Source organism: Alligator sinensis, unplaced genomic scaffold, assembly GCF_000455745.1.
Source record: "Alligator sinensis unplaced genomic scaffold, ASM45574v1 scaffold60_1, whole genome shotgun sequence".
NCBI lineage: Eukaryota > Metazoa > Chordata > Crocodylia > Alligatoridae > Alligator > Alligator sinensis.
Window position 1 is genome coordinate 3,232,655 of NW_005841858.1, and position 15,234 is coordinate 3,247,888.

General features: G+C 42.6%; 1 protein-coding gene across 5 annotated transcripts in view; it reads left to right on the forward strand.

Annotated features, from left to right (window-relative positions):
- PQLC2L (PQ loop repeat containing 2 like) overlaps positions 1 to 15,234 on the forward strand; it is a 32,700-nt gene that overhangs the window by 4,844 nt on the left and 12,622 nt on the right. For 3 of the 5 annotated variants that reach the window (XM_025215026.1, XM_014524549.2, XM_025215014.1), the window contains 5 exons: positions 4,284 to 4,413; positions 5,439 to 5,529; positions 8,253 to 8,377; positions 9,794 to 9,889; positions 10,776 to 10,961. In XM_025215026.1, coding sequence (XP_025070811.1) covers positions 4,284 to 4,413; positions 5,439 to 5,529; positions 8,253 to 8,377; positions 9,794 to 9,889; positions 10,776 to 10,961 — 628 coding nt within the window. Of the gene's footprint in view, positions 1 to 2,606; positions 2,952 to 4,283; positions 4,414 to 5,438; positions 5,530 to 8,252; positions 8,378 to 9,793; positions 9,890 to 10,775; positions 10,962 to 15,234 lie in introns of those variants that run through there. The other 2 variants (XM_014524541.2, XM_025215029.1) reach the window with 2 other exon arrangements.

The following is a 15,234-nucleotide window of genomic DNA, read 5'->3' on the forward strand; positions in this document are numbered from 1 at the left end:
GTGACTTGGCATTGGCTGCCTCCTCCTCCAATGACTTCCCTGCTTACTGGAAGATTGTCATCCTTGTATCAGGGGACTTCCAGAACTGACAATGTTTGAATGATTTTTCAAATTCACTGTATATTTGAAACATCCATAAAACTCCTAGATACTACAGCTGTTTTTTCCTGTGTCAAATGCCCCTTTTGGAGAATACATTCTATTACTGGCAGGAGTAGCTCAGTTTTGTGGCTATTAATCTCAGGGTTTCCCTTTTCTCTCCTCACTTAAAATATAAATAATCTAGCTTTTCCCCATCTAAATGCCCAGTACCTAGTGCTGTTAATCTTCACAGGAACTGAAGTGTCACAAGAGTGAACAGAAAGACAGCCACTTAAAATTTGCCTTTGTGAGCAACAGGTCTCAAGGAATAGTTCACAGAGATCTTTGCTCTTTGGTTAAAATGGTCTTTTGTTTTACAGTGGGTTAGCATTTGGGCCACTATTAAGATTCAAAACAGGTTTGAATATTTCTATATCAAGAATGTATGGACTTGTTATAATTAGCTATAAATCTTTTTGGCAGGTATATTAAATCCTGTGCGTCTGGTTCTAAGTCATTCGCTACCTATTAGGTTTCATTCTGGTTTATTTATATGGAGCAGATTACTCCCAATCTAGTTTTCGCAGGATTCTTATACCATCTTCTGAAATACTCGATACAGGACAATGTCAGGCACGATACTACATCAGAGAGATTTTGATTCTGACCTAGTACAACAATTCTTACATTCCTGTATAAGGAACAATTACCAGATTACACTTTGATGTCACACTGATGTTCTTACCAGAAGAGTCACAACTCATCTACTTAATAGTTCTGCCTGCCCAAATCTAAGCCTATGTGAATGCCAAATTTCAGTAAAATTACTAGCAGGAGTTTTGTTTTTTTAAAGTAAACATGGAGCGCTAAAGTTTCAAGGGCATCATTTAGTACAGGGGCGGGCAACTATTTTGGACAGAGGGCCGCTTACTGAGTTTCAGCAAACCATTGAGGGCCGCATGACAGGCAGCCCAGGGCAGATTAATATTAATTATCTAAATTTTTTAGGGGCCTTGCAGGCCAGATAGAATGGCTTGGCAGGCCGCATCCGGCCCCCGGGTCACATTTTGCCCACCCCTGTATTATCCTGTATTTTAATGATCTTAAATCATTGGCAGATAATTTTAATCTGAATTTGTAGATACATTTAATTTTAATCATTTGCAGGTAATTAAAATGCAGATAAAATCTTAAATGTGTGATTTACTATGACCACAGATCTTTGGTTGCTACTTGTCCACCATAAACTGGAGCTCATCCAGGTTTCCATTCCTAGTTATGCCACTGGTATTTAGTTCCAGTAGTGAAAAATACACCTCCACCTAGCATACTGTTGCTTAAGAACAAAGGTCTTGATTCTGCAAAGATTTAGCTTTTGTCTACATGACAGAGTTCTGCTGGCAGAGCTAGGTTGGCTGGAGAGGGTGGTCTGAAAAAATAAAAATCATATTTTATAACCAGTGTAATTCGAGTGATAAAACTACTGATGTGGACAAAGCTGTCAGCCAGAGGTGGCTATTGTTAGCTATGGTTCTCATTTAGGGGAGCTGGCATAGCTCTGAAATTACCCATCTTCTGGCAGAGCAGCATTCACACTAGATGCATTAAGCTGTTGCTGTAGTTCAAGTGGCAGCCACACCCTAGTATGGACCTAGCTGTAAGCATGGATGTAACCTTATTGACTCCACTAGGACTAGACACAGGCCTGCAATGCAGCAGGGTCACACCTGGCCCACTACTCTAAAAGGGTGAGCACCACTGGTCTATAATATAGAAAGAGTACTATAGAATCCAGACTAAATTTAACCTAAACCTCATTCATAATTATCTGATACCATGAGGAAATTTACTTTAAAAACTTCATCCTTCCATTTTTTTAACACTTACAAATATAAAAAAAACAGAATGTGAATGCCTTATTTACATTGGTGAGCAGTTACTCCCATTGACATCAAGTAGAGCTGTAACTAACTACTTAAATTAGGTTGGGCTGGGGTTCACAGTCCGGTGCAGTATCATTAAAAGAAGTATTTGATCATTCATTATTTCACTGGATTAATCTTTCAACTCCAGACTGGATTTAAAACTTGGCTTTGGTCTGATGTGGAAATGTGGTGCTTGGTTAGTGGACATTTGTTCACAATATAAATGTATTATAGTTTGACACCTCTGTACAAGTGGCAGTCTTTGCCACAAAAAAAAAACAACTAGAGAAAAACAACTCCCAGGCACTGGAAAGCCACAGGAGGTGTGAACTAGAAGTATTATACATTTGTTAAGAATTGTGTGGTGTAACTTATGCAGTACATCCCTGCCTGACTGGGTCTGGATAATTCCATTAATTGTTTTAGTGAGAAACAAAGATAAGCAAGTGCTTTATGGGTTAGTGTTTACATTTTTAGCTTTACCTTTTTTTAAATTTGTTCTCTAAGAAGGTTTGCTGTGGCCAAATTCCTGAAAACTTTAATTTGGTTTTTTAATTGACATATTCACACTGGATGTATTTTATTTCTTTAAATTGGCAGGTCCATTTATAAGATTGGAAATAACTGTGATAAAGTCATCTGTCTGGATATGGAGGTCTTTTGAGAGAGGATATTCAGCCTTGGTAAATGGATTTGCGGATTTGCATGGGGTAAATGCAGAGCCAAAAATAAACTTCTGAAATTGAATCTCAGCACAAGAATGATGGCTCCTCAGCTGTATATACATGCTTTCAATATCTCTGCAGTAGAGAATAGGCGATTATGTATAAATGGAACACCATGGATTTGGCATCTCCTGGAAGAATGTGTTGAGAATGCGTGGGAGTACTGGAGCGTTGTCATAGGACTGATTTCCATTGTCTGTTTTCTGTTTGCTGCACTGCCGTAAGTTTAAAGTCTTAAGTCTTGAGATTCACATGGGTAATCTTGCTCAAAGCCTTTTTTCAAAAGCTGCCTTTTTTTAGTTTATCTTGGATACTTTTCTATATCTGCATAATACAGATAGAATAAGGCAAAGAAGCATGTTCACATATAGAACTATATTTGGTGGTAGACAAATGAGGCTGATATACTGTTCTGTTGCACTGACGTGACGCTAATCTCTACCACTTAGCATCAGTGAGAATAAATCACCTCTTCCCTTTTATCTCCCCCACTCTTAAAATGTGTGCACGTGCACACTCACACACATGCACACACACAACCCATAGAGGAAACTAGATTAGTACTTATTTAAACCACATGTTATGTCACAGATATTATCCTGCTCTTCCCAGCTGGTGAACATGGGGTCAGAAGAAGTGCATCATTCAGTACTTCTGCAGTGCCAGATTGGTTTCTGTGTAGGGCACTTACGCTGGGTTAACATTTCAAGCAGAGAGGATGGCAGAAATAGAAAAGGAAATATTCCCTGCATGTGAAACTGTGTCAAGTAACTGGGATTGACTCCAAGATCTATCCACACAGGCAGTGTAATTTACTGAATTAGTTAAAGGGTTCTGGAAACCATGCAGGGTAAAACCTGTGGTAGTAAGCCTTTGAACTTCTGAAGTATTTGAAAATGTACATTAAAACTGTCAAGTTAAGGAGTATTGGATTCATCAGGACATGCCTAATAGTACCTAATAATCACATTTAGGATTACTTCATAGAGTATGTTGTGAACTTGAACCTATACTCTCACAGTTTGGAGCACATCTGCATGGCAGAACAGTGTACTGTGCAGAGATACTTGGGTAGTAGAAGTATAGCAGCATTTAGCAGGGCACATTAACTCAAACAGAGCACCACTCTAACATGGCTATCCTGATTCCAATACCTGAGCTAGTTCAGGTATCTCCACATAGCACTACCTGTGATCATGTTGATACACAAGAAAAACTTGAAGATTCTATTCTAGAAACTACTTCAGCCATTTTATGCTAAATATGAATGACCTTTCTAGTTTCAATATGCTTAAGATTGGCAACTACAGCACTACATAACATACTTATGGGTTGGTTCTGCTGTCCGCTGAGTTGTGTTTTACTGCGGGTCATGAAAATACAACACGTGAAAGCAGTGGTTGACATTTTTGTTTCTGGGTTAACAGGAAATTAAACTAGTATTTCCAGGTAGGGTGGGAGGAGAGTCCATCTAGGAGTCTTGGTATGGGAAATTACTTTTAATCTTTATTTTAGATTAAACAGGGTGTTACTCTTTCTTTTTTTTTTCTAGTCAACTTTATGTTGCCTATCAAAATGGAAAAGTGGACCAAGCACTGTCTTTGGGCTTTTTGCTATGTTGGATAGGTGGAGACCTTACAAATTTCATAGGCTGCTATTTAACAAATCAACTTTCCATCCAGGTAATTAATCATCTTTAGTATTTTATTATTTATGATTTTAAATATGTGTCTTTTTAAGCTGACGGATAACTTGTAGGCTAACTAAATGCATTAGACACTGCAGAAAGAAGCAGATTGTAGAAAAGGAAATTACTGTGAAGTTTTTGTCTTTATCCACTATGGCATCTTGTGGCTTTCTTTGCAGATGGGAAGATGCTGCAAGCGATAATATATTTCCAACTAGCTCCTTTTATATGGTTACATGTATAATATAAACAGACTAAATTGGCTTTATTTGATAATGAGTTCAGTGGCAATTTTTCAGTTTATTTTGTAAGTAAGCTTCCCTAATAAATAGGGTTGGGAGTAAGTAAAGTCAGTTATGTTTGGGTGCTATAACAGATTAAGTTGCTTGGGGTGACCTCTTTTTAAACTAGAAATTCTAGCTCCTTTTCCTTGATCAGTTTGGAAAGGAAATACATCAAAAGTGTGTGTATACCTGAGTAACTTGAAAAAAATATGTGTGAGACAATAATAAGGTTTCATTGAAAAAAAAGACCTATCAGAATCAGATAGTTTAATTGGATCAACAATGTTCTCTTCCTGCTATTCATCCAGCAAATTCCTGTTTTGGTCTGCAATACCCATTCAGTTCCTTAAGCTTTGAAAAAGCATGAAAGAAACCCTGTACCCTCTCAGAACCTGGGGAGGCGTCAATCTTGGAGATGCAGATAGGGCAGACAAAGAATCCTCCAAAAAAGTAGTTTTAGTGACCAGCCCTGATAGACTTTGTGCCAGGGTCTCAGTATCTGCTTAAACCTTCACAGTTGTAAAGTCAAGTCAGACTACATAGTAGAAGTTGCATGAGGCCCACGGACCAGGAATTGGTCCTACCATAAGTGTATGAATCTGAAGCTACCTAGCTTACTTTGAATCTTTTTGCGGCAGTTTGGTATACATCGGAGAATGTGCATGTGAATCATTTCCAAAAACACTCTGGCCTTTTTATTTGACATGTAAAGAAGATGTGTTGTGTTCTCTTTTAGATTGTCACTGCCATCTTTTATGTCAACATGGACATAATTATGCTCTCACAATTTGTCTACTATAAACTGAAGAATCAGAAGATGACAAAATGTAAGATATTAAAAAATCAATTAATTTACCATTTTCTGGAGTACTTTAATATTCTTAGGTGGGAATTCTCAGAGGAGCAGAAAAGATTAGATCACCCAGCTCCCAGGTAAAATTGGAGGAAGTTGGGAGCATTATCTTTTAAGGACCCCATGAAAATCTCATTCCTACTTTTGTACCTGACTTATAGTTTGTGCAGAGTAACTTATACCTGCCAATAAATTTAGCCTGCCTTGTTCAGAATTTGTTACATCTGACATTCTGGCAAATACCCTAATAACTGGAGTATTTTCCACTTTACAGAATTATTAAAAGCTGCCTCAAATTCCCATTTATAAAATAGCAGGGGTAATATTTCCTTTTTCTTTTCTCTTTTGGCTGCCAACTTGTAGGGTAAAGACTGTCTTAGTGCATATAGTGCACCTAGTACACCTACAGCACCTACCTAGTACAATGGCACACTGGTATAAATTGGAGCTTCTAGGAATTATTATACTAGAAATAAAACTAGTAGCATAGCTCCTTTGTTTTATAAGACTTTTTTAAATTTAAAAGTTCCCTTGTAGCCCCACTGTAACAAGTCCACGTAAGTATGTGCTTAGTTTCAGGCATGCTAGTAGGCCCCTTGACCTCAGGGGCAACACTCATATACTTGGTTAACCATGTACCTAAGTGCTTTGCTAGACAGGAGCCTATGTTAACAACAATGCCTTGGAGACAGTTATGTAATCTACATTCCAAATATCTTTGCATTTGTGGTGTTAAGTGGTATAAGATCCGTTGAGAGAAAGTGTATTCTGGTCTATTAGGCCAGGAACAGAAATTACACATAAACTGGTATAAGTGATCAGAAACTGGCTCAGATCTGTAACACAACCAAAGTGCAGTGCATTTAAACCATTTTAGACCATTTCAAAATGGCTAAAACTGGTTTAAGATAAACCTGGATGGATGCGGTATCAGACTTAACCTTGTTTAGGTTAAATCAGTTTACTGAACTTTTGCCCCAGATCCCCTACAGATTCAAGTTAACTCACAGTCCCCCAGCATCCCATGTTGCTTTGCACCTCCCCTTCTAGTACCCCATCTCAGAGTGGATGGGCTAGCTTTTGCTCCAGCAGAGCATAGAGGCATGTTCTACTGCCCCCCAGCTTCTGGCCTGAGTCACAGCAGGCATGTGGCTGCATTTCTGGAATCTGTGGGCGCTAGGCCTGTGCAAAGCCGCTAGTATTCACTTCAGATTCAGATTCGGCCAATTCGGCGGACAGCGATTCGATTCGGTTATTTGAATCACTGTCCCGAATTGATTTGGGGATTCGGCTGCTGCTGAATCAGCCGAATCTCCGAATCACATGGGCCCCATCCCCCGCTCCCTCTCCCAGCCCTGGCAATGGCTGCCCTGCCCAACCCTAGCTCCTGGACTTCGGAAAAAAAGCCCCCACTCACCAGCTTCTGCTGGGCAATCCCTGCAGCCCCCCACTGCCCCACGGTGCGTGGGGGGGGCTCTGCACAAGCCCCCAACTAAAAAACAGACAAAGTAAGCTTAGCCTCACTGGCTCCTGCCCAGTGAGGGGCGTTGCCCACTGCCCCACACTGCTCCATTCTGAGTGGGGGGGCTCTGCACAAGCCCTCAGAAGCCCCGAGGCCACTGCAGGAGCTGGTGAGTCCAGGTTTTTTGGGTTTTTTTCCTTAAAGGGCTGGAGCTGGAGCATGGGGGGGCTGGGAGAGCAGGGGAGTGGGAGTCAGGGGGCTCGTGACAGGCTCCCCATCCAGTGGCTGGTGAGTGGGGGCTTTTTTTTAAAGCACCGGGACATGGGGCCGGGCAGGGCAGCCATGGGGGGAGGCTGAGGGAGCAGGCAGGGGATGGGGCCTGGCGGGGGTCCCCGCCATGGTCCCCTCCTCCAGCCTCCCCTTCCCAGCACCCTGCTTACCAGTTCGGAGTCTGGGTCCAACTCCCTGCTGCAGCGAGCAGGGACTGCCCAAATCACTGAAGCTCTCCGAATCTTCCAAATCGATTCGGAGAGATTCGAATCAATTCGGATCTTTTAATTGATTCCCTGATTCAATTTGGATTCAGAGATTTGGCCACCGAATTGGGCCAAATCTCCTCCAGATCAAATTAGTACCTGAAGCTTCGCACAGCCCTAATGGGCACCTGTACATGAGCACAGAGGCTGCTCTGATGTGCTGTAATTTCAGTGCGTCAGAGCAGACTAGATTAATTGAGTTTGCTGGAGTGTGACAATTGCTACACTTCAGCAGCCTCTGCATCTCATGTATCAGCATCCCCACGCTTAAAAATGGTGGTAGGGGTGCTTGAACTAAAGCTCATTGAACAAGTTTGAGTTCAAGCACCCCGCCACCATTTTTAAGTGCAGGAACACTGATACAGGAGATGTGGTGGCACTTTAATTTGAGCTGCTTTCGGAGCTACTCTAATTAAGCACTGCCCTCCCCTCCATTCCCAGAGCACATGTAAAAGTGTCCAAAAACTCAAGTTTTTTGACTGTCTGTACTTAGCCTTGTACTAGGCAGCTTTTTGCTTATTGTACTAGCTAAATCTAACCCTAATGGTATGTTAGTAGGAATAGCCTGAATGTGATTTTTGTCTTTTATGTCAACACATTTAAATTATAAGTAAATAGTAAATTTACTAAATACTAAATTTACTAATCCAACAATAGAAAGAAGTTGCTTTTCATCTAACATATTATATGTCAATGTAGGCAGCATGCACCTGAAGAATTTCTGTGTGACCTGGGTCTTGATCTGTATAACATTGTGTGCAATTTTACCCAGTCAGCTTCTCCTAAGAAACCAATTTCATAGTATTCTGCTGGAAGCAGGCAAGGTAAGCTCATTTTGTAGGTAAGCCCCTAGTCTCCTCTCCCTTCTTGCTCCTTCTTTTAAAAAAAGCCTCATATTAGGATTGTGGACCCCATGCTAACGAATTTGTATGATAATCCAAAATGCTTTAGTAATGACAAGTTACTAAAGTTATGGACATACTAGCCAATTGCCCATCAAGAATGGTGGAGGGGAGGGTGCTGGGATGGAGTGCTGCCACTGGCCTCGGCTCCCCCACCCTCTGTCCAGTCTTTGGCATGGCTTTGGAATCATGGTGGTGCTCCCTCATGCTTGGAGTACTCTGATTGGAAAACCACTTTTTTCCTGTCTTAAAAAAGGAGACCCTTTTTCTGACCCTGGATTTCTCTCCAGCTTCAGATTTTACTTCACAAAAAATGTGGCCTGAGATACCTCACAGTGCTCCCTATCTTTAGAGTGCATTGCTATATTTAAAGTACTGCCCTTACTGCAGCTAGGGTAGTTGCTTGTTGAGAATAAATGAATGTGAAGTAATAAGTGCAAACTGAATAAGCATGGCTCACTGTTATGCACTATCTTCTGAAGATGTGGGGGATAAATTTGGGGCAACATATTGTCTCCCTGGTTTTCAGAGTTGTGAACTTACAGTTTTTAAGATGCAGTTTTTGTCACGTTCTTGAGATTTTAGGATGCACCACTTCCTAGAGCTAGTAACAATGCCATAAGAATGCCGTTTTATTAATAACATTACAACTTAGGCACTCAACTGAAAACTTAAGGTTTGCTAAGAACCACTACTGAACATATTGGAAAAGGTTGTGTCATGCTCTCTACCCAGAATGCTTAACTTTCCAGTGTATTTAGGTATAAAAACTTTGTTTTGACTTTGGCATCCCCAGGTCTTTCACCATTAAGAATTAATTATTAAAAATGTATTTATCATCACATTTTACGGCATGCATGGACTGGCTTTGAGCTGAAAATTAGATACCATATTTCCTCACATACAACGCTCACCTTTTCCCCCAAAAACAGCTCCTGCAAATCTGGTTGCACATTATATGTGAGAAATATGGCTATGAACAGGTTCGGCTGCTTAGGGGTAAAACCAAAAGTAAAATCTGCAGCAGTCCACAGAGAGCAGAACAATGAGCAGGTTTGGCTCCCTAGCTACTGTTTAGTTACTTACTACAAGGAAAAATCTTTTTTTCTTCAGTCTGCCTTTCACAAACAAAGACTGCATTATATTCTGGTGTATATAGGACCATATATTGTTTTGCTTTGCAAGATGAAAATCAAATCTTTTAGCCCTCCTTGGCCATTTTAACAACAACAGGAAGTATTGTCCAGGCCTTGAGAGGAGTTTACACTGTAAGTCAAAACATTAGAAACGTTCAGAAACATTTTTATCAAAATTTGTGTGCTTTTTCTTGTTTTTCAGGACCCGCTTGGTATGATCAAACTGTCAGGGTTTGTTTGTGGCTATATATCTTGTGTGTTTTATCTGGGATCTAGATTTCCTCAACTGTATAAAAATGTAAGTATATTTTTGACTGAATGCATTTAAATATATTGCTTACTGCTGCTTGAAATGCTGGAATCTCCCTTGCATTGAACATACACACCTGCACCCTATTTGGAATCTGAACTTTACATCTGGGACTATATAACATGGAAAAAGGTTAAAAAGGAAAACTTGTTTTATTCAAAGAGCCAGGAAAATGGAAAGTTTTCAGTCAACCAGGGTAGAGGACAAAGAATAAAAGAGTCAATAGCTGCATTTTTGAGGCTAGGGAAGAAGCATACATTGCACGTGAAAAACAAATGGGCAGTAGATATGTCCATGCTTTCAGTTGTTCTTTACTAAATTAGTAGTATCTAGTGATAAAATTATAACACAGAAACATTATGATGACATTACTGAATTCATAACCTTCCTACTGTCGATATGGGAAAATTCTCTTTGAAAATTTGACATAGGTTGATTAAAGACAGGTACTTCAGTTAGGTACAGAGAGCTTTAACATAAGAAACTCCAGTTTATTTCCAAAATAACAGATGTTCCCACCTCTGCTTCAAGCTGGAATAAATGGCTCCACCTGAGAAAGTGACAGAGTAACAGATTAGTGAAGAAATAAACATTCACTTTTTGTAACATGTTAGCTTCCCTTGCTGCATTGCAGCTGTAAATTATAGAATGCACACCTAAAAGCTATGATGATTTCTAACAATTTTGATGATACAGATGCCAAGATTAGTAAAACCAAAAGCATTAGAAATACGATGAATTGTTTTCCTGGTGAAAAAGAATGAAATGTGCTCCTAGAAATTGTAGTCAAGTATCCTGAAAGTATCCAGAATTCCTTCCTGTTATTTATGCTGCAACTCAGTCTTCTATCAAACATTTTTATATTTTTTTTTAGTTCCAAAGACAATCTACAGAAGGCACATCTTACCTGCTGTTCGCATTAGCCATGATGGGAAACTGGACTTATGGACTAAGCCTTGTTTTAAAAGTGCCTGCTGCAAAATCTCTCAGGAACCTCTATCTTTTACACCATCTTCCCTGGCTCATTGGGAGCTTTGGAGTTCTGTTTCTAGACATTTTTGTATCCTTTTCCGTGTAGAGCAAGAGTTTCTTGAAGGTCTGTGTGGCAGAGCACCTTTGGTGCCTGCCACTTTAAGGGCGAGAGCAGAGAGCAGGGCAGTTGGCAGGTGTGGGCCAGCCTTGATAAGAAGGTCATATGACCGCAGGCTGGGCCATGTGATTGGTGGAGAGAACTCAGCTGCCTCCATTTTAGCTCAGGCATCAGGGCTGAGCCAGCAGTCTGTTGCTGGAGCAACAACACCCAGCTGAGCTGCTACTCATGGAACACCTTGGAGGTAAGGAAGGAACCAGGGGGATGGCAGGAGGGTCCTAGGGGGCCCGGTGAGGTTCTGAGCCCCAGGGAAAGCCTGAGCCCTAGTGAAAACAAAGTCCAGTCTAACAAGAGGGCTAACAGCTGATGGGCCTACAATGGGGCCAGGCAGTCCCCAGGGTAGATCTGGCAGGGGTGAAGCCAGGGGGCTCAGGTGAACCCAGTAGAACTAGGCCTCATGCAGCCTTGCTGGGGGCACTAGATCAGCCAGGGTTGGGATGCTGGCTCTATCATGAGACCTAGAGGGGGACCCCCTTTACAGAATGGAGGGCAGCGGCTGCCGCTCTGACCTTCTGATCCCTCGCCTGGTCAGTGTAGGGCCGAAGGGCAATTGAGGCAGGCCAGGGCTGCGGAGAGCCATCTGGCACCCCGACTGGCCTGAAGGTGGGGGCCAGGACCTAGAAAGGCTGAGGGTCTGGGGTGGGGGGGTGGTAGGGATGGGACGGGACAACACGACATCACAGCTAACAGAGAGTAGAGGTCAGTCTGCAGGCTGGCTGTGATGAAGGAGGCTGCAGTACAGTCTGTGGAAGGGAGGATTCCAAATGGGGGTCACCATTAGAGATGGGCACAAGAGAGTGAGCAGCCCAAGGATTACATCTAGGACCCAGAGAGGGAACTAAACCAGAACTGGTAAGCCTGCTTGGTCCTGGGTAAGACCAAAAACTGCACCCTGCTGGGGAAGGGTGGTCTGGTGGGGCTGTCCATGGCAGGACAGTCCTCCAGAAGTGCCAGACAAGTTATCTCCCCAGTGAAAGGCAGGTGGGGGCGCCTGATAACCCCAGCCCCCACCATCTGGTAGGGCATTAAGACTGGAGGGTAGTGGGGCTAGGCACACCCAGAGTGAGGCACCTGAGCCCATGGGGCTGTAAGAGCCCAAAGATAGTGGGCCAGGCATGCCTAAGGAGAGGCATCTGAGTTCGTGGGGGTGTACGACCCTGAGACTCTACATGGGGCGGAGTATGGGCCCCAGTGAGGGGTGTAGAGTAGTTACCCCAGTGAAGGGGTGGAGTACGTGGGCCTAGTGAACAGCAGAGTGCCCAGTGTGAGCAAAGTTGAGGCCCCAGAGAGGGAGGTGTGTTTTGAAGCCCCATGGAGGGTACAATTAGGCCCAGGTAAGTCCTCGGACACCTAAGGCTGAAAATAGTCCCAAGGCGGAGTGGGCAAGGAATTGGCCCTAATCGGTTGGTGTATGAGAGCGATGAGTTAGCCAGAGAGGGCTCGGGTCAGAGCGCCGCCCAGGCGAGGTGAATTGGCTAGCCGCCGTTCAGATGAGGGCTGCAAGAGGGCTCGAGAGGCTGCGGGCCAGCCAGCCAAGGAGTGCAAGAAGGCAAACCTGATGGCCTATGGGAGCTGCTCAGAGGGGCAGGGCAGATAGTGTGGCCCAGTGTGGGGCAGCGTGTAAGAGGCCCAGTGAGAGTGGGCAGAGTGTGAGAGGCCCGGTGAGACCAGGTGGTATGAATGGAGCTCATTGGGACAGAGAGAAAGGATGAATGTATGAGGCAAAGCAAGGGCCTGAGTTTGGCCTGGCCTCGAACCAGAGTGTAAAGCAACTCAAGGATGCCATCTGTGAGGCATGGGACAGGATAAGGGAAGGTCATAGTTGTGTGCAAACCCCTAGGCATCAAGGTCTTAAAATGGTCAGCCTCGTGCATTTATTACAATTATTATTGTAAGAACAAGGTGTAACAGGCGAGACTGGGCAGCCTGCCTTAGACAAGTGGACGGGCCAGTACTGTGACCAGGCCCTGAGAGTTGCCCCCTGTCACAGTGTGTTATGAATAATTGATAACACAGTTTGAGATATTGAAAATAAATTTCATACCACCTATTTACTTGCACTTTTGAAATTTATAGCAGATTATGTTTTTTGTACAGTTTACTGGTGAACACAAATTCATACTTGAATTTGTATGGAATGTCCAAACTAGATAGCACAGTTGCAATTACTTTTATTAGTAAGTACATGTAGGTTGAGTTTTCAGTTTGATGCATGAACAGTTGCACATGTTCGTGCCCATGTAACTTATGTTTAAAATCTGATGTGCCCACACAAGTCAATTGTTTTCATATGCACATTGCAAATTATAATTTTAAGAACCTGACCCCTTCGTAAAAATATCTGAGGGGCAAGGATTTTTTCCAATATTTTTAATGAACCAACTGCATAGTTGGGAGAACTGTTGGACAAGCTTTTGGGTATCGTGTGCACTTTCTCAGATTACCTGAAACACTCAAGGGCAGGTATACAGTTGGTCCATTAAAAGATATCACAAAACATCCTTATCTATCATACTTCTTGGACCAAATATACTCTACTCCACTTCAACACTCCAAACCCACTAAAAATATCTAAAATCAGATTATTATAAGACTGACCAGCAGTCCAGAGAAAAATTGAAGCTCTACTAAGATTTTTGTGTCAAAGTATATTTTCCAAATATAATGTTTTATAGTTTCATAGACCGTTGCAGCACATGTTCCCTAAATGCATCATCAGGGCACAAGCATGTACCTGAGAATTTGAATGTGTCTTAAAAGGTAGCTATGGTGCTTGAAAAGTTGTTCAAAAGAGCCAATATAACAATACATGTTAGTGTCACAGTGACAGAAATAACTTGGCCATAAGCAACCTTCTCGCTACATTAAGGCATAATAAGCCTGTTAACTATAATTAACCTATTGTAACACATGCACTCAGTCTAGGTCAGTGGTTTTCAACCTTTTTTCATCTGCAGACCCCTAAAAACTTTTAAATGGAGATGCAGACCCCTTTGGAAATTTCAAATGGAGGTGTGAACCCCTTTGAATTGTAAGTGTAAGTATTACATACTTTTAATTGATCATAGTAAATGTTCACAGACCCCTTAGACCTAGTCTGTGGACCCCACCGGTTCCGCAGATCACAGGTTGAAAACCACTGGTCTAGGTACTTGGACTGTACATTTTAAAAAGAACATGGAGAAGTTAAAGAGGATCCAGAGAGAGGTGATGATGATGATGATGATTAAGTGTTTGGAAAGCAAGTCATACGAGGAGAGGCTGAAGGAACTAGGCATGTTCAGTTTGCAGAAAAGCTGCTTAAGAGAGGACATGATTGGTGTCTTCAAATATTTAAAGGGCTGGGAAATATTTAAAGAAGAGGGAAAGCACTTTTTTTCTCTTGCAGCAGAGAGTAAGAGGCAGACCAATGACTTGAAGTTGCAGCAAAGTAGGGTTAGGTTGAATATCAGGAAAAACTTCTTCACAGTTAACAGTGAGGCAGTAGAATATGATTGTCTGTGGAAGTTATGGACTTCATCACTGGAGGTGTTCAAAAGGACAGTCAGGGGATGATCTAGGCGTAGCTATGCCTGTGTTCATCTATGAATATTCCCCATGCTTCTGGGCTTTGCTGGTTGTTCCCTCCCCACACTTTCTGCTACACATGGGTGTTGGCTGCAACCAAGGCTGGAGGATTTTGACTGGGGTCTGCCAGTGTTCCTGCTAAGAGCAAAGCTGGAGGTTCCTGACTAGAAGGTCTTGCCCCTTTGCTCGGGTCAGACTTATCGCCCTGTTTGGAGTTGGGAAGGAATTTTACCCCATGGTCAGACTGGTGTAGACTATGGGGTTTTTTTCATTCATCTGTAGCAGAGAACTGTCTCGGTCGGCCAGAGGCGACTCGAGTTGCATTAGAAATTGGTCGTACGTTAGGGTGGGCTGGTGAATGGAGAGGCAGACACAACTTATCGGTTGCAAAAAACTTTACTCACGCCGCTTGCAATCACGACGCAGGTGGTCCGGTCGTCTGAACAACCACGCGAGTTGTTCCAGCTGGCGGGGCCCAAGCCAGTTAATCCGTCCGCAATTGGAAGCCGGTGGGGAAAGGGGTACGTCGGGGTTGCGCTAGGTGACGGGAAGAAAGATCGATAGGTGATCAGTCTATCGATCAGCAGCCGGAAGTCCGATAACTTCAAAGGCACTC